The 19,391-nt window shown below is 38.2% G+C and overlaps 1 protein-coding gene across 4 annotated transcripts in view; it reads left to right on the top strand.

The window, feature by feature from the left end:
- LOC149300692 (engulfment and cell motility protein 1-like) overlaps window positions 1-19,391 on the top strand; it is a 140,385-nt gene that overhangs the window by 101,545 nt on the left and 19,449 nt on the right. For all 4 annotated transcript variants that reach the window (XM_089484722.1, XM_089484720.1, XM_089484723.1 and 1 more), the window contains one exon: window positions 17,778-17,941. In XM_089484722.1, coding sequence (XP_089340848.1) covers window positions 17,778-17,941 — 164 coding nt within the window. The remainder of the gene's footprint in view (window positions 1-17,777; window positions 17,942-19,391) is intronic.

Below are 19,391 nucleotides of genomic sequence, written 5' to 3'. Positions count from 1 at the left end.
GATGAACAAAATAAAATCAATGTGCTTTAATAGATCAGTTAAAGTCCTAATTTAAAATCAACAGAAAACGTTACAATGAGGCTTGGATATTGCAGCCCATCTATCATCCACAAACGATAACGTTCCGATTAGTATTTTTCATTACACGTAATACTGTTCCTTAAATAAATTAGAATCTCGTTCCCAATATACCTTTTATCTACACCTGCTCAAATTATGCAGTATAGCTGTATTTAATTGATACAAAAAAATAATATCCTGTGGACTAATTTTAAGTTGCGATTTTTTTAATTTTTTTTTAATTAGAAAATATAATTATAGACCCTGCGAAGTTGTAGATCCAACTTTGTGCTTCATTCATTGCTTTCCTAATTGAATAGCAAGAAGTTAATGTCTAGTGAAATATACTTCTTTTTTACAACTTTACTTTTAATTACTACAACGATACAACTCTGATTAAAAGTGACCCCTTTAAAGGTCCAGTCTTCCAAACCTACCATATATTAACATTCGTTTTGTTATTGATGCAGTGCACCGGGCTGATGTAAAAAACAAAAACAGAACAAAACAGAAATGTGCCTCTGACAGCTATTGCAGAACAAATGAATCAAAAATGACGATGGGACAATAGATTTGCTGATTGCTGTAGTTAATGGAACTAGCCAGATGCTGCTCTGAGTTCATGCAGTCAACACACATTTTATGGCCATAAAGCACTAGCAGACAGCTCTAATATAATGGAAATAGAACAGCAAGCAACCTCCTGGAATCAGCAAGGCTTATTGATTAGCTATAAGCTCCGTTTGTGTTCTGTGGTCAAAATGTGGACAACCTGAAAACCTCTGTGTTACACTTATGTCCACATGACAAACATTGAGGTATATGTATCCTGTTTATTGTGTTGGTTTAGTGGTAAAGTGACAAGTGTACACATGTTATTCCTGTATGTGCATATTCCATTGTATGATGTACTTGGAGTTCCATTCCATTCCATACTTCAAGTTGCTCATTTTGTTGAGTTGAGAAGTTGACACTTACCAGTTTATGTCTGGTTTCCTGATTAAAAACATGAAATGTGTGTTTCTGAGGGGTTTACCAACACACAACCAACATAAGAAAATCAGAAATTGATTTCCTGGTTGTCATCCGGTTCGCGTTGTTCCATGTTATGATTGAGCTCCGGTGCACTTTATCGAAGTTCTACCAGTTAAGAGAATAAAAAAATAAAACGTTGATTGAGATCGAGCATGTTTATTGCTGATTGGGTTTCTCACTGCATCAGCCCTGGTCTCTACAATACCAGATTCAACCTGTGAAAGCTACCGGTCTCGTTGCAGATCACCTTAAGCATCCATCAAGCTGCACCCTGGTGATTAGTAAGAATGATTCACTTTGATACTTAAATTTGACTGAAAGACATTACTATGTATGAATTGACATAAATAAACATCTTAAACTTGATTTTACATGTCTGTTGGCTTTTAGCATATTCTGATTTATGCAATGCCTTTCCAATATGTATTCTTTTCGCTGAAAGAGTGGTAGCTACTTCAGCACCTTAGACAGTGTCAGCCTCAGCTTAGTTGAGACCCTCTATTAAAGCGACTCTTTCTCCTTTAAGGTCATGTTTAAGTATTCGGCTGTACGAGTCCTTTATTAACAAAAATTGCGTCTGGACTTCACCGTCTATTTATCGGCACTCATGATCATTTTTACTTTCATTAACAGACTGAATAAAATGGAAGAATACTTGCTAGTAGTTATCTCACAGACGCGTTTTATATTTTAGTTGGAAGCTGCACGTTTAAAGTATAAAGGATTTATTTTTCTAGGAACAATTCTATGATGTCTGAGTCACGTTAGCGTATATTTTTTTTTTTACCATTCATTCGGTACCTCCTAAATGTTAACCTATAGTTAATCTGAATTGTAGAGATGAGAAATTGTATTCCAACTGAGAAAAGTATCACATTCACAAGAATATAAAAAAATGGATTAAAATGTATTTAAATAATCTGCCAGGACCAGAACCTTGCTTTTGTTAATCAGTTTGTATCTCAGAACATACTCGATCCAGGAGTTTTAGTCTTAATATTATTATTAAATAACATTTGGGAAAGATGACACGATTTAGGAGAAGACTATGATATTGCAGGAGCTTGTAAACGGGAAAACACACTTTTAATTAACTAAAGTTGGCAATAAAGCTTATGAAAATTGAGTGGCAAGGGTCATGTCTACCTGATTCACATAAACATTGGTTGTCCAATTGGTTCTGTGTACTTTTCGGTAGATCAGATGCCCTTCCCGGTTCCTTTCATCTGTGCTGCTACCAAATTGATCATTTCAACCGTTTGGGCAAATGAATCTTTATAAAATGTAGGGATATTTACCATTTCTACCAAACTGATTAATTATCTTGTCATCATATACCGCTCAGCATCTCTTTTATTTGCCATTCATACAATCACATTTCCTGGAGTGTTCAGATTCCGGAGTGATGCACCTTGACAAATGGCACTTTTTGCACCTGTTTCTCAGCACCACGATCCGGCTCTGACACTTGATACACAGCGTCCTCGTTGCCTTATTATGCATGACACATTACTGCTACAGTACACCATTCTTTGTTTTGAAGTACAGGAGTACTTTCAGAATTCATGACATGTTTCCCTGAAGTAGAATTTGTTTCTGAGAACCTGACCCTGCTTGCCACGGGTGACGGCTCTGACTCAGGCTGTTTAGTATTCTTCGCGTGTATGTGTTCCACGGTGAAGCCGATAATTAAAAAATAAATGCATTTAAAAAAAATTGCCCGTTAGAGCTTTAGCGCACTGGAGTTCTCAGCAATCAGCTGTGCACCGGCGTTAAATATTCTCTTGAGTTTTTAATGCTCTAATCGTTCCATGAGCACGATTTAGCTGTTTTATGAAGATGTGGAAATAATCAGGTTTGAGACGGCCAGTAAAAAAAGTACATTACCACAGGAGCACCAATCCTCAGGCTGTAACCCGGATCACTCACAGGCAGTTAGTGTAGTTATAGTTCAGCAATAGACGTTGGCAGCACTGTGGGTAGGGTATACATGCATGTCAACTTCTACTTCGAATCCAAATCAGATAGCGCTAGTAAAGATTGACATGATGACAATGATTTTGACATCTCACAGTAACATTGCATTAAAATGCAGGGTTATGCCTAATGGGTTAATATTTGAGTGAGAAGATGAAACTTGCTTAGACAAGACTGCACAACATATTAATAGCTTGCCCTGTGGTGCTTAGGAGAGGCTCAAATTTCTGATCACTAGTACCATCATGGAGAAATACATCAACATTGGCATATCAAACATATATGGCCCACAAAGGCAGTCTAGAACCAAGATGAGATACATGTTTCCTCTACATGAAGGAACCAATGTCTTCATGGGCCCAGTGGTGTATTTCTTTTGGGGGCTACACTAGGCCTATCCCAGGCTATTGCCGCCTTGCACATACCTCCACAGCCACCATCCATCATAGGGATGTGTGGCACCGGGGATGGAATGCTATAAATGCTGTGCTTTCACAGTAACTGATCTCTGCCTGTAGACAGGGTTCCATCTTTCTCCAGCATGCTAGCCACATGGATCTACTTTATTTGTTAACTGTGTATGTTACCATGTTTCTATAAAAGAGGGGGGGGGACCCTGATGTGCCTTCATGTAGGATATACATAGTCGGCATCCTTGATTGACCTTGTAAGCCAAGAATATTATATCCATGGATGGCAATGACATCATTTCATGGTTCTTTCATGTGCTTTCTGTCCCTTTTCTCTGCCACACTGTACATGTTAAGATCCTTTAGCCTTTCCTGCCATTTAATGGTTCTTTCATGTGCTTTCTGTCCCTTTTCTCTGCCACACTGTACATGTTAAGATCCTTTAGCCTTTCCTGCCACCAGTTTACTAGTTTTTCCTTGAAATCTCTCCAGAAAGATGAGATCTCCAGAACTACGCACAAAATGTCTCGGTGAGGTCTGTAAAGTGGCATGAAAACTTCCCTCTTACTGCTACTAATGCCTCTAGCTATATGACCCGGTTCCCTGCTTGCATGTTTTACTGTTCTGTTACATTACCTGCCTGTCTTCAGAAATAATTACGTGCAGATCCCTTTCCTCACCAACAGCATAGTTCCATTTAATACTATATTCTATTTTAAATTTTGTATATTATTTTACGTTTGTTAACATTGAGCGGCACCAGCCAGACGCTCGTTCATTCCTCCAATTTACTTAAGTAAGTAGGCGCTTGGCTTATCCCACCAGGATTGTCTACTCTTTTGGAGACCTTTTGTAATTTGTCTGTTTAAAAATAATTAACGGACCCCACTGCAGATCAATGAGGCAACCATCTGAATATTCTCAATTAGCTACGACCTAATGTCTCCTGTCACTCAGTATGCTTGCAAGAGAAAGATCTTTTTCTGCACATGAATGTCTGTATTAATCCCATTGTCACTTCTGTATATTTCATTGCTAAATATTTTCGCGGTCCCCTATTTAATAGCGCTAAGGAATCTTGTGGTGCAATATAAAGTAATAGATCCAAGGGACATATAGGGACGTATACTATATTTTTATACCTGGGAGGGTATGATATCTAATATCTCTGATCATGTTAGCTATGCAATGTGATTATGTATAGTTCTCTGACATACACAGTTAAGCTTCAGTGGAATATGTCTAATATAATCTCTTGTGTATAATTATTTGATTGTAACACAAACAAATGCCTTTTTATAGTCTCATACAATATTAAGTCATATTTAGCTAGCTTTTTAGCTAAATATATATATAATCTCCTTAGCTAGAGATTTAAAGAAAACAATGGCCTTTTTATCAATATCATAATGCCTTGTTTATAGTAGTGACGGAATATTGGAAGATGATCTGCAACCCAAATGTTGATGACTTTGTGTTGAAATTAGGAATCAGGCCCAGATATTTAAGAGCCTCCTTGATTTCCTTTACCCCTTAAAAGAAATCAAGGAGGCTCTTAAATATCACCCATGTTTCGTAAAAAAAAAACCAAAGAAAAACACCTATGTTTTTCAAAGATCTATAAAGCAAACTGTGTTCCTATCTCCTGCTGTCAAAGCAGCATTTTACTGTAAGGCAATGTTCATTTACTTACCCCGTCAACATCAGCCAGGTCTCCATGTGCGCATTAACGGGAACTGAAAGTGATTTTCCCCTTGTGGCTTAATTCAGAAAATAACCCAGCCATATCCCATGCTTACCATTGACACAAAAGCCTGCTAGGAAGCCTAGGATGCTGGTCTGCATCCCTCTGCCTTCCATAGACATAAAATATAGAACCCCTATGCTTTGTTCATCGGCTACAGAAGTCAATGTTTTAGTGAATAAAGTCATAAAGAGATTATATGCTGCTGTTTACGCAAACACTGCATTTGTGAGCATCTTGAAGTTACTGATTTTTAGTAAGGACACACATAAACCTTCCCATTCCTCACAGTAGTAACATGACCTGTGTTTTGTTTTTGTTGTTGTTTACATGTTCAAGACATTGCATATAACCATATGTATACTCACAAAGTATTTGTGTATGACGAATACTGAAATGTGATGCATAAAAAAATGTCCGGAAGACATTTTCCATGTAGTTTATTGGGCTATAGGAAATGTTATGGGGCGTTCATAAAGTGACAAATTCAAGGAGCGAGCTATTTAAAGGCTGCAAAATTAGGAAAACAAAATATCAAAGTACCAATCTATGGCTGTGAAGTACGTTTTTCTCCGGCAGTACATTATTCCGCAGCGCCTGATGCAGTCATTACAATGAAGAGTAAATATATTTTACGGGAGCTCAAATACCATGCCTAATTTTTACGAGCCATTTTCTCCATTAAACAGAACAAATTAGTCTTTTTACCTAAGCGTTAACTGCACGTATAAACTTTAGCAGCCGCGAGAGGCAGACTTGTTTAATTGATGCATTTGCCTACAGTATTTTTTTTTGTAGCTGTCACAAATTCATTTCTCAGAATGCTGTCTCTGTGTACCTCTGTCATTTTTTTCCCCGTTAACCACAAAATGCTTATTTTTTATATTAGGTGCATGGATATAGTATTTTTGCTTTTATTACCAATGAAATGGGTTGCTTTATTATTATTTAACATTTAGTGCAAACGCTAGGCTTAAATCCATCCCTTTTGCATTCACAGACACCTAGTTAATGTGCTGGGATGAACTAGGTGGCTTTACTGGTAGACTTGGTAGATAAGGAGGTAACCATTGGGAGTTCAAGCCACAGTACCACTTGGGACTCCACAGAAACAATGAATATAATGTAGTTTATTCAGAATAAATTAACTTTTGAAATAGCCAAACCCAAAGGCTGCAAGATCCATAGGCTCAGAAACTTTTGCGTTAACCAAGCAGATGGATTCAAACTAAGGTTTATAATCTAAGGGTTAAAATGCAAAATATAACAAGCTGATCCTCTTTGCTGCTCAGGATACCTTGAACATATATTTACAGATCTGACCACCTTTTGTTCCTATGGAGTAATTGATTTTAGTCTCATTTGGTATTTATGCCATTAGTTCTCACAGGATTGGTGACTGTTGTTACATGGTCTTATAGTAAGTTATAGGAGTACAAATAAATAGATACCATAGTGCACCTCTCTTGTGTATTGTTTCCCAGTATTCAGCACTTAATGCTTATGCTCACAAATGTGTCCTTGTGCACTAACAAATCATAGGATTTGACCCCCTCTCTTCTGCCAGCGGCCAAGTTAAGCATTTATTGACTTAGAATGCTTAAAGGGCTCAAAGGACACGTGATACCGCTCTGTCATTACAGAAACAATGAACGGTAATTAGACACAGTCAATACACTCTGTAGGAGACGCATGTATATGATGGAGATGCCTTTTGGTTCTGAAATGTCTGTTAAACTTATGGCATATCCTTCATTGTGTTGTAGACCAATTCTTAAAATTTTAGTTTGTATCCCAAATAAGTAATAATACAGAGGTAAATATTTCACAGTACATATAAGACACTGGCAGCGTTGTGCAGATCCGTATTCTGGATCTGAGTATAAAACACCATAAAATAAACAATAGCTTTTGTGTTCCAGTCGAAAAACTGCCCAAAAGACCCTTCACCCCCTTAACTGAAAGGTTTCTCGATGCCATCATCATGAATCATTGTGATTGTTTTAGAAAGTTATATCTGTAGCAAAATGTAAGGTAGCAAATGTAAATCTATCAAAATGGCCGCCTTTTGCTCTCCTACTTGCTAAGTAGACACATTAATTGTGTTTACCGTGTATTGTAAGCAGAGCCGTCATGTCGCCCTTTCTTGCCAGTGCTGAAATATTGCTCAGACTATGTTCAAAAGAGCACGGATTTTCTACAATTGGCTTTCTGTTTGCTTTAGAAAATTACTTTATGCTAAACACGAGAACAATGCATCTTGGTCAATCGTGAAGGTCAAATGTTGAAACCATCATAGGGCTTGTTTTCAACTAAATCAATACTGGTGTGTTAGTCATGGACATGATACAGGGTCTCTGGATTCCAGTGGTACATTTTAGTTTAGAGTCACATTAGCTTTTAGGAATTCAGACATCCCTTCTAATAACGAACCTAAAAAAACATATCTCTGATTCTTTAAAGTTTAGGTAAGCATGGTGGCCCACTAGAAAGTAGAACTCTATAAACTCAGCATGTTGTAAGTGAATGTTTCACATACTTTACTCGTACAATGCTACAACTGGGATATATTAGGAAAAGGTGAACAGATAAAAAAGCACATTTTTATGCAGAAATTCTGAGTGCATGATGAAACCTGATAGAGAGCCATTTTATTTTAGGCACATGAAAGGTTTATTCACGAATCTATGAGCTAGATGTGGCATTTATTTCACTAATTTTGTATTTAGCTATTGGATAGACATAAGCTCTTACCATTCATAGATATAACCTCTATACTTTGAAATTTTAGTCTTTAGTCTTTTAGCAGACACGATTCTGGTATTCTACAGGCGCAGTTTGCAGACTCCTGACAACAGGGAGCACACATCACAATAACTGTATTTTGCAAATGCCACCCCTCTCGCCTTTCACAATCACACCTGCAGAGTCAAGAAGCCTCCAAAGACAAAAAAGATATCTATTTTCTGCAAAAAAAAATCTGACAGCGTAAAATGCTGAAATGCAGTTTTAGCTCAGCTAAGTGGCACCTACTGCAGCTATTAATCTGTTTCATTTCGACATTTGTCAGTCAGCCAGACTATTTCAACTTTATAAGCTATTTCCAGGAGTATCTTAGTGCCCCCAATAGCAAGATATACTTGTGCATTTTTTTCTTAAAAATACCTACCGTGTTGGCTCGAATATAGGCCGCACTTTTTCCCCCCACTTTAAGTCTTTAAAGTGGGGGTGCGGCCTATATTTGGGGACTAGCGCCCGACGCCCGGGACATGCAGTCCCGGGCCCCGGGCAGGCAGCGGGGTTAGGATAGAGATCTCCGATACGCTCAGACAGCCTCCCCTGCCAGCACTTTCCACGGGGGGGGGGGGTGCCGGCACGGGAGGTTGTCTAAGCGCATTGTGCGGACGGTCACCGGCTGCGGAGGTTGTTTACCCGCATCGCCGCAGCCGGTGACCGTCCGCACGATGCGTTTTACCTCTGCCCCCAAGACTTACCAGAGCAGACTCCCGGGTGTCTTGCGGGGCCGGCGGGGGACATCTACGCAATACGCGTATACAACCACATGTGTGCCGGCACCGGAAGTTGTATACGCATATTGTGTAGATGTCCCCCGCTGGCCCCGCAAGACACCCGGGAGTCTGCTCTAGTAAGTCGGGGGGGCAGAGTGGCAGCATATCTCGGGGGGGGGGGAGGAGGAGGTCAGTGGCAGCATATCTCGGGGGGGAGGTCAGTGGCAGCATATCTCGGGGGGGAGGTCAGTGGCAGCATATCTCGGGGGGGAGGACAGTGGCAGCATATCTCGGGGGGGGGAGAGTGGCAGCATATCTCGGGGGGGGGGACAGAGTGGCAGCATGTTTTTTTGGTGCTTTTTTAAAGAAAAAAACTTTTTCTTTAAAAAAAGCACCAAACTTTTAGGGTGCGGCCTATATACAGGGGCGGCCTATATCCGAGCCAATACAGTATTTACACCAAAAACCTCAATTCCTTATGGGTCTGGATATTAATATTGAATTCAGGAATTCACTCCTCCTAGCATAACAAAATTATTAAAACTCCAGGAAGTGGGTGAGCTAAGCCACCTGCCCACCATACAGGAAGAGCCACTTTGTGGTGCTCACCCGCATGGCGTTGCAAGGTGGCTATGTGGGAGCTGCATTGGAGGTTTGTAATAAATATGTGCAAATAAGCCAAAAACTATTCGAACACATTTTTCAGGTTTTTTTTGGCCCATTCATTTTCTGGCAACAAACTGGAGCTTTGGGGAGAGGACGCTACCAGACATGCCACCATATTGCCCTTAGCTCATGTAAGAGCAAAATGACAGCACTTTTGGTGACGTCCTCTCCCCCAATTGGAAATATTGGGAGCTTCTTGCTTTCTTTTGGTCTGATTTGTGGGGGTCAGGCCTTATTTTCCGGGATTTGTATGAATTACTGGATAAACCAAAATTCAATAAATTTGCAATTCGTAGTAATCTGAATGCGCAAGTCTAGTCTGAAACAGCACAGATCTCCATTGATTTTACAGGTCCTGACCAGTCAGAGGAGATAAGAGAATTTCTCCAAAAGGTCCATCACCCCAACTGCCTGCAAAGGCAAGATAGTGTGGCAGCTACCTGGGATAATGTCTAAAAATCTGGGACTATTGGGAGGTATAGCAACCTGCCATTCCTAAACTCAATGGGGATCTTATTTTAAATCAAGCTCCAGTTTGTTGAGTCTCATCCTATCCTTTGTCAGGCTGTATCTATGCAGCATTTATTATGGCCAGCCTATCCCACGCATGCTTTGCAAAAGTAACCTTTTTCATGATAATTAAGTGGTTAATATTAATTTTAGAGGTTAGCGCAGGGTTTGGGTTTTTTCTTTTTATCCAATATCTTTTTTTTTTTTCGGTCTGCACACCAGATAGATTGGCAGTCCTTGGGTATTCTTTTGTACTCTAAATGAAAATGCATTTTTGCTATTACAGTAAAATGTATGACTGCTCTGACAGATAAATATTGGCCTTGTGCAAATAAGTTCCTATAAATAACCTGTCTGATGCAGTATACACACAGATGGCTGAAGGACTGTCGGGCTCTTGATTTACACTTTGTGCAGTAGAGGCACAGATGTCCTCTCTGCTGTTATGCCAGGCGTCCGTAACGCTCAGACATATTGTACATCTGTACATTTTGTATGGTATAGCTGTGGGCCTGTACAATGACTACTTTAAGGAGTTAATGAAATTATCTTTATTTATAAATAGGGATTGCCTTAAACATCAGAGTGCCAGGGGTCTGGATATATTTACTTCCGTGGGAGACCAGGCCAATATTTTTTTTGTTCTTTATATATTTAGGTGACTACTTTATAAACAGTTAACTTACTGGGGAATCCTATATTTTTTTCAGGTTAAGTTAAGCTATTCATAGTTACCTAGTTTAATGCAAAAGTGCATCCCATGATATGATTAAATGTTTAAAAAAATCCTATTTTATGTAGTAAAAAAACCCCAAAAACTAAATTATTTTCTTAAAAGTTCTCACCCACTTCATAAATTTAGTAAATAGATGGAGGGTGTGCAGACAATTAGGTTAAATACCATAATTTACTAAATTATACAATCTGAGGGGGGGATAATACACATTTACACCCGTACTACTCACTCACCTTTCGCACATTTGGTGTAGCCAATTTTGCAGGCTACAGCTCCCGTCGGGCCACAAAACTCATCTGCATGCTGACAGTTAATTAGCCGCCAGCACCCAGACATTTTTGTTTATCACGTGTTACCATGGTAGTAGGCTGCCTGTTCCATGTTCCAATAATTTCTAATGCTTATGTCCTAAGAGTTAAAACATATATACTTGTGCAAGTATGCCAGCTATGTTTCTAAAGTGACGCTGTTTTTAAAATTGCCTTTTATATTGTGCATTGAAAAAATGAAGGCTGCCTGGACCAATACACCACGGTCACCAACTTATTATAGAATAAATGGGCACATGGCTGCATACTGCAAAGGCGTAAGGGCATAGCACATGTGAGCCAGCTGGATACCATCAAGCCATGCATCATTTAACGGCCACTGGCCTTAAAGTGCCAGGGATGATTTTGAATGTATGGAACTCTGAAATGTACGTTGTGGACGAAGTGACTACCAGTTGAAAATTGGTGATCCCTACAAAACTGTAAAAACACTTTGTGAGTTGAGATTGTAAATGTAACTGTATAGTGTGAGCAACAGTAATTCATTGTAGGCTATTATTAAGAACATCTCCTAGCAGAAATGATGTTGGAATGCAAACATTCGTTATCTTTATTTTTGTATACAGAATATTCTTTTTATAAAAAAAAAAAAAAAATTCACTCTCTGTCTGGGTATCTATCATTCCTATACGTCTTTCTAAAAAAAAATATCCTACAAAAAATTCTAATGTGTTCTTCTTAATTTTCTTTATAAATAAATACCATGTAATGCTAACCTAGCTTCTATAGGCAAAGCCATTAATTGGAACAGCGATGTTTGTGTATAAAAGGTCTCCAGTGCTGTATTTCTCAGCTCATCGCTTAGCAAGACACCAGTGGGTGGATCATGTTTGGTATTTGATTAGAAGCGTTCATGTTTAAATGTGTGTGTGCAAACATTTGTGCAGAACTTTAATTGGACCTGTCATTTCTGGAAATGATTGCCCGGAGCACACAAAGGAATTATAGAGGAACAGGTCTTTGTTCTTTGTGATCTAGTGTTATGCTTTATTTACAACGATAGCAGACAATACCCAAGGCTGCCGTTCCTGTGTTTGCGTGGAAATAATCATCCTTCTCTGTCTCCCAGTAGGAGCCCGTGCAGCTATTAAGTGGACCAAGGCAGCCTCCTACATAAAACTGCCATTATCTCAGTATAGTAAAAGTATAACCTCCCTTCCTTTAAGTCACTGTTAACACAATTCCGGCTCAGAAACTAATGATAATAAAATCACAATATGCAATTATTATCATCTGTCACCTTTTTTTTTCTTAAGGATACAGTTTATTCAAACCAAGATGTATTTAGATGTAGGCTAAGGTGCTTTTCCCACTTAGACAAAACATTAGTTGCAGATCTACAATTGTATTTCTTTTTGAAGGTTTAATCACACACTACAACATAGTTTAAAAAGCGTTTTCCGGTTCTTTGGCAAGAACCAATCATTGCATGCTTCAAAAAACATTGATCAGTAATAGAAAATATATTTCTAATGGTGCAATTAATTACAAAAAGTTCACATGTATTTAACATGAAACATCCAAAATATCTCACTTACAAACTGTCCCAAAGACTGCGCTACCCAAGTCCTGGGGAATTGAGATAATTCCACCTTTTTTCCATTGTGTGATTTTTTTTGGACACTTCTTTCTAAAGATATAGGGGTTTACGGGTTTAAGACCATAGGGAACTATTACAAGAGTACTGCTGTACCTGCTCTTTTCTCCATACATAAAGACACAGAGCATGGCGGGCGAACACAGTGCTCTACGTGCCTATGTATAAAGATGTCTGAGCTCTGCTATGAAACATCATTACTTAATTAACTGTGATTTATTATGTTTACTGAGATTCCTTGAGAAATTGGCTGAACTGGAAAGTTAAAAAAAATTATCTGCTTAGGAGAAAGCATCATTAGAGTCCTTATTAATATGAAGAGATTTGGGCCTCGGAGAGGTCTTGCTCTGTCTTATGACTTGGACGTTATTAAAGGGATACTAAATCATTTATGCAGATGGATGATAGTGAACAATTTTTTTGGTATTACAATTGTGTAAGCGCAATCTACGGCCTAGGCTGTTGGCGTACAGATATAATCTGCATATGTGGTGTTGGCTGCTCCAAGATGGTGGCTAGCACAGGGCTTGTGGTGTTTCAGGAAAGTTACAAGAGGGAAAAGAGAGATGAAAAAGAGAAAATAGATTTATTTTTTTTTAAGGTGAAAAATGGGAGGGGCTATGACGGTAGGTCGCCATGGGGGGGGTTTCAGGAAGAAAGGAACATGCATTTGAAAAGGTAAACAACATTTGGCCAAAAAATAAACAATGTCCCCAAAATATATATTTGGTAAATATACAGAAAAACATGCATAATAAGACAAAATATGATATCATTTGCCAAAGTAGTTGAAGTGAGGTTGAATACCTTTTGACATTTCGCAAAGGGTCTCTTAAGATGGTGGCTAGAGGGGGTGTGTGTGGTATATGTATATACATCTACAGATACCAGACAAGCCAGAAGGCTTGTTTTTTTCCTCAGAAATCTCATGGTGCTGCCACAACCACAAGGAATTCTGGGTAGGCGCATGCAAATAAGGTAAACAATGATCACCTCTTGCCTCTATATCTACTTTATACATGGATCCCTTGTGGGACGCGGCCAGGACTGCACACTGAGGCCCCGCTGGTGTCGGTGGGCGGTCCCGCTGACGTCGGTGGGCGGTCCCGCTGACGTCGGTGGGCGGTCCCCCTGAGGGCAGTGGGAAACACCCCCATTTAAAGGAGTTCCCAAGTATGTATATGTAGCTAGTGTTTGTATTTCCTCTAACATCTTTGAAAAACATGTGGCTGTTTGAAACCTTTATAAAAGAGGCTTTCAATGTGACGAGTAACATCTGGAGCACATATTCTTAAATCCTAAATATGAGATAAAACTGAATTTATTAATGTTTTGCGCACGTCACATACCATCTGTTTATATTAGAATTTCCTATGTCAGAAATTTCCATATTTTAAATATGCAATATTCAAACTGCATTGCGGGATATACAGAGCTGTGTAAGAATAATTACAGTATGTTAATTCCTATCACTTAGTGGTGCACATTATCTTGATCACTCTGGTCCTTTGGAACTCAGTTTGGACAGAGTTTCTTTGTTAAACAATCATCAATTGTATTGCATGCTGGACACCCAGCAGCTGTTAGGACAACATTGGCACATTTCTCAGCCACCTTTGTATAGGTTGGGCTATCTGATCAGCACTCTAATATTAGTAATTTATAAAATGCCAACATATACTATTGCTCGGTACACGGGTGGGGCTACATTAGACAGACTAAACATGGGCCAAAAGTGTTACTTTTTAAGGGTATAGACTTTGGGGGATTTATACTTTCACATATATTCCATCTATTCTTTAACATACTCCACCCTTTTCTGAGCATTCCTTGCCCCCCTAATAGCTCAACCTCTCTTGTTCCTCAAAAGGGGCACAAAGTGGCATGGTTGTGTTAAGCTGGTAGTGCTAGCCATCCATAGGCATGCCTATAGAAGCAGGATAACACATTTTATGTTTTTATGTTCTATATTACAGACATGCATGAAATTTGGAACTTAGAACTTAGATTAGAATCATGTTTCCTGTATAATGATACATAAGCCTTTAAAGGGCGGTGGGAAATAACCTATTTTAATGGATTGTGAAATAATACAATCATTCAACTTGGTGCCCACTCTTTAATTGAAAAAAACACATAATAGTTCACCCTAGACTTGTATAATTAAGTATTAGATTAGAACAGCAGATTGTCTGTGCTTCGTATTTTTGAGTGACTTCCTTAGACAATAAGACATCAACTTTTTAAAAATATAATATAATACCTGGAACCTTGAGAGGGATACCATAGCTGTGAGCTCTGCTTCCATACTAATAGTGGTGGTAATATGTGAGCTAGTGTGGCAATAGAAGTATTTGTTTTGAGTGCCATCCGGTTGAATAGAGTAACCCAGTAGCACATAAAGAGTAAAAGTTGTTGCCACAAAAAAATTTTCAATTATTATTAAAAAGAAAGCACCTATGTGATGCTTTAAAATTATAGAGTTTAACAGTGATGAGACAATAGCTTTTTCTGATTGATTTTTATAAATCAGATAAAGAACCTTTTCTCCGCTGAACAGAACTCTCAAATTCAGACCAAATTGAATTTTCTTGAATTCAACACACTCCATTGATTTAATTTGGATGCTACATTTTGCCAGAGGGCTTTGTCAGAAATGGGAGAAATAATTTAATGCCAGCTGACCATGGATTCAATTAACTAATAAGCAAGTTTATATAGGTTGTCATAGCAAATCATTTTGTGTTAGCGAGAGAGGTTTGTGTAATGCAGTCTCTGTCACACTGGCTTAGCTCACCCTGAGGGCACTTTGCGCAACACATAAGAAATAACCATAGTCCTTGTTTCAGATATGCTCGCATTTTTTGTTATGGTGTTACAATGTTTACCCCCAATATATATCTCTCTTAATGGACAACATTGAAACATTTCAACAAATCTTCTCTATAATGTTACCTCCTGCCCCGTTGGAATGGTTCCTCAACAGTGTATCTGTGACAATGGCTTGAAGCCGTTAACTAAGAAATTCCGAGTTGTTATTACACAACACCAAACAATGTGATATGCTCATACCTGGGAGCTCTCCTGGAGACCCAGAGTCCAGGTGAAGTCCTGCTTCTCTGGGTTTCTCTATCAGAGTCTTCTTTCCTGGGCAGGGGAACCACACCACTCCCCCAGAAGAGGGAGACCTAAGGGGAGCAAGGAAGTTTCAAGGTATGGATGGTCTAGCCTAAACATAGAAACACTCTTATCTGAAGTTGGTAAAGCCTTGTCATACATGAGAGAGAAAAATGTTGGGAACGTTTTGGGTAATGACTTGAAAATAAGGTGAATATTAGGCATGTATCTTGTCACACTTACTACATTCCATTCTATACTTGGACGTTTGTCTGGTGGTAGCTGGAAGTTGTTGTGGGAATGAGGGAATATAACAGTAAAGAGTCATTTCAAAACCCTTAATCATGTGCTTTACCCGATCAATCACAATCAATCTTCTTGCAGAAGTCTTGTTTCTTAAAGTTTGCTATAATCTTTAAAAGCCATAAAGACCAAGGTTGTCAGCAGAATATAGGGCAAGCACAGACATTTTGCTAAGAGGGGATTTTTCAATAAGCTTTTTGTGATTTGATTAAACATACATGAAAATCTGGGAATATTGTTATGCCGTTACTGCAGAGATTTATCGACTGCGATTACATTTTTCTGCAGGTCCAATGTTTGGGCAGCTTTAATACATTCTGTACCCAACACAAATCCTGAGAAATTATATTTTCTCTTACATTTTTTATCTGTTTTTGGTTTTAGATCACCATCATTTTGGTATAAAACAGTGTCTTTTCTCAAGGGTTTCATCTGGACTTATCTGCTTTCTGTCCTTTGTGCTACCTTTCATACATTTGTGATGGATTTGCTCCATGTTTTACTATATTTGTGTAATAAACACAGATTATTGATAAAATAAGAGCACGTTTCAATATGTCTTGTCTATGTATCATATCAGTGTGTGTTTACTTATTAGGTATTTTAGGACCATCCTTCTATGTGTTTAGATTTTATTTGATAGATTTTGGATCATTTTGCTTTTCTTTTAATTCTGTATTGGTAGAGGCACACATCATAAATAACACAAATAGTTTTTAAAAGTTTGAGTATCCTTTTGAGAATCCAAGTGTTTATGCGTTGACCAACACACAACATGAATTGGTCTGACCTCTGTCCTCAACTCTTACCTGTGTTTATAAAATATTCTCAGATTGTCCCTCTCCTCTAAATCCCGATCCCACTTCCCATCCCCATTGTTGATCTTAAAATGTGTTTCTGATCACCTTTTCATGATTTATGAACCACACACTGTAAAAATAATATATTAAAAAAAAAATAGTGGACCATAACATAATACTTTAATAACTAAAGAAAAAAATATATCATTTGAATAATTATTGAGTCTGTTTTTGACCACTCTTTTTACTTAAATGCGTAAATATTTTACCCAGTGCTGATACCAAAACCTAATATTTTATCAATGACTTCTCATTGCTTACATTCCTTAATTGTCCATTGTGATCTTACTAACATTTATTTTACCAATGTAAACTCGTTATTTTTAATGCATGCTTTTTTATCATTCTTATGGACATTGGTATTACTTCAAGAAACAGTGTAGTTGTTTATTTTTATTTGGTGTTATTGCATGCAAATAGGAGCATGTATTCTTTAGTTATTGGAGTTAGAACATGAGCTCTCGGTGCTGATTAGCACTCTAAGTGCTCCCTTATATTACATTTATTAGCAATGTCAACAGTGGTAGTATTAATCCCATGTCCGTGAACAAAGTCATAGTCTCATAACCAAGAAAACTCCAAAAAATAAATAAAAGATTAAGCAAAAAAAACACAAAATCATATTAATGTTAAGGAAGGCTTGGTTAACGCATCTTATTTTTCTGTTCTTAAAGCTATTTCTTCATGTTATCAATTTTTTATTCCTTGGATAAGTCTTTAGAAGTGTTTTTTAATTGTGAAACTGTATCTATAATAGCCAATTTGGGTTAAGATTGTTTTAACTGGTGTCATGCTCAAGTAAGAGCGCGTATAATTTTGACTTCCTGCAGGATATTATGATAAATGGAGCTGTAGCTAGGGGGATTTACTCATGCGGTGTCTATCTGCCATCTATTTATACTGTTCTACTTGTGTCTTCAATAGGTTATGCAGGTGGTAAAGGAGCAGATCATGAGAGCTCTCACAAACAAGCCCAGTTCTCTGGACCAATTCAAGTGTAGACTTCAAAACCTCAGTTACACTGAAATCTTGAAAATACGTCAGTCAGAGAGAATGAATCAAGAGGATTTTCAGTCTCGACCAATCTTGTAAGTAGATGCAATGACGACCCAAACATAAAATCAAGCCTTGGTCATGTGGAGATAGTGGAGTATAAAACCATAACAGTGTATATGTCTACACTACCTGTGTGTGTGTATGTATAATCCAAATAAAAATCCATTTTAATTCCAGGTTGTAATGCAACAAATTAGGACACAATAAGTATCGTTCAAAAGTTTGGGTGTCACTTAGAAATGTGCTTGGTTTTTGAAATAAAAACAACTTTGGTTCATTGAAATAACATCAAATGGATCCGAAATATAGTGTAGACATTGTTTATGTTATATCATATTAAATACCATGCCTCACAAAAAAGATCTCTGAAGACCTACAATCGAGAATTGTTGTTTTGCATAGAGCTTACAAAGTAATCTCAAAGAGTTAACTTCTTCATCAGTCCACAGTTAGGATAATTGTTTATAAATGGAGATGACTTAGTACTGTGGTTGATCTTCCTAAAAGTGGGCTCCCAGCCAAGATGACTCCAAGGGCACAATGCATAATTTTCAATGAGGCAAAAAGATCCCTAGAGTAACATCTAACGGCTTTAAGGAATCATTGGCACTGGTTAACGTTTCTGTTCAGGAGTTTACCATACGCAAAATATTGAACAGGCATGGAGTCCATGGCCGGACACCACAGAGGAAGCCACTGCTCTCCCAAAAAAACATTGCTGTGTGCCTGAAGTTTGCCAAAGAGCACCTTGACACGCTACAACGCTACTTGGAAAATGCTTTGTAGTCTGATGGAAGGTTGAATTGTTCAGTAAGAACACGCAGCACTACGTATGGCGTAAAAAGGGCACCACATGTCCAAGAATGAAAACATCATCCCAATAGTGAAGTTCTGTGAAGGGAAAATTGTGATTTAGGGCTTGTCATCATTGAGGGGGCAATGAATTTCCAAGTTTATCAAGAACAATGACCTTAAACATCAAAGTAAAGTCAGAGCACAGGCCTTAACCCATTAGAGATACTGTGGAATGACCTCAAGAGAGCTGTTTACACAGACATCCTAAGAAATATGTCTAAGCAGTGCTGTAAGGAAGAATGGTCTAAAATTCCTTTGTGCAGGTATGATCTGCATTTAAGCCTATACTTTACGTGAATGCATTGGGCGGTTCATTTATTTTCTATGGAAATACTGTTCATGTTCTAGGTTATCTGTGAGAAATTTTGCATTAATCTGAGCATAAAAAATGTTGAGGGGCTGACTTGAAAGATTAAGAAGTTCATAAAAGATGACCTGTTTACAGTCAACTGAACATTGACAAATTCCACTGTGCCTATGGCTGAGAACCTTAGTGGCTGCTACACTTTCCATTACAGTCAACATAAGAGGCCATGATTAAGTGTCTAAATTAGAACCTACTTACCTAGATCTTCCCAATTTGGAAGCCGCGTTGGAGCCATCCGGGTTTGTTATCAAACTCTGTAG

This window comes from Sceloporus occidentalis, unplaced genomic scaffold (genome assembly GCF_023333645.1).
Source record: "Sceloporus occidentalis isolate IW3139 unplaced genomic scaffold, rSceOcc1.0.p SCAF_23, whole genome shotgun sequence".
Taxonomy (NCBI): domain Eukaryota; kingdom Metazoa; phylum Chordata; class Lepidosauria; order Squamata; family Phrynosomatidae; genus Sceloporus; species Sceloporus occidentalis.
The sequence above is the reverse complement of the archived record's forward strand: the minus strand, read 5'-3'. Positions and strand labels throughout refer to the sequence as shown.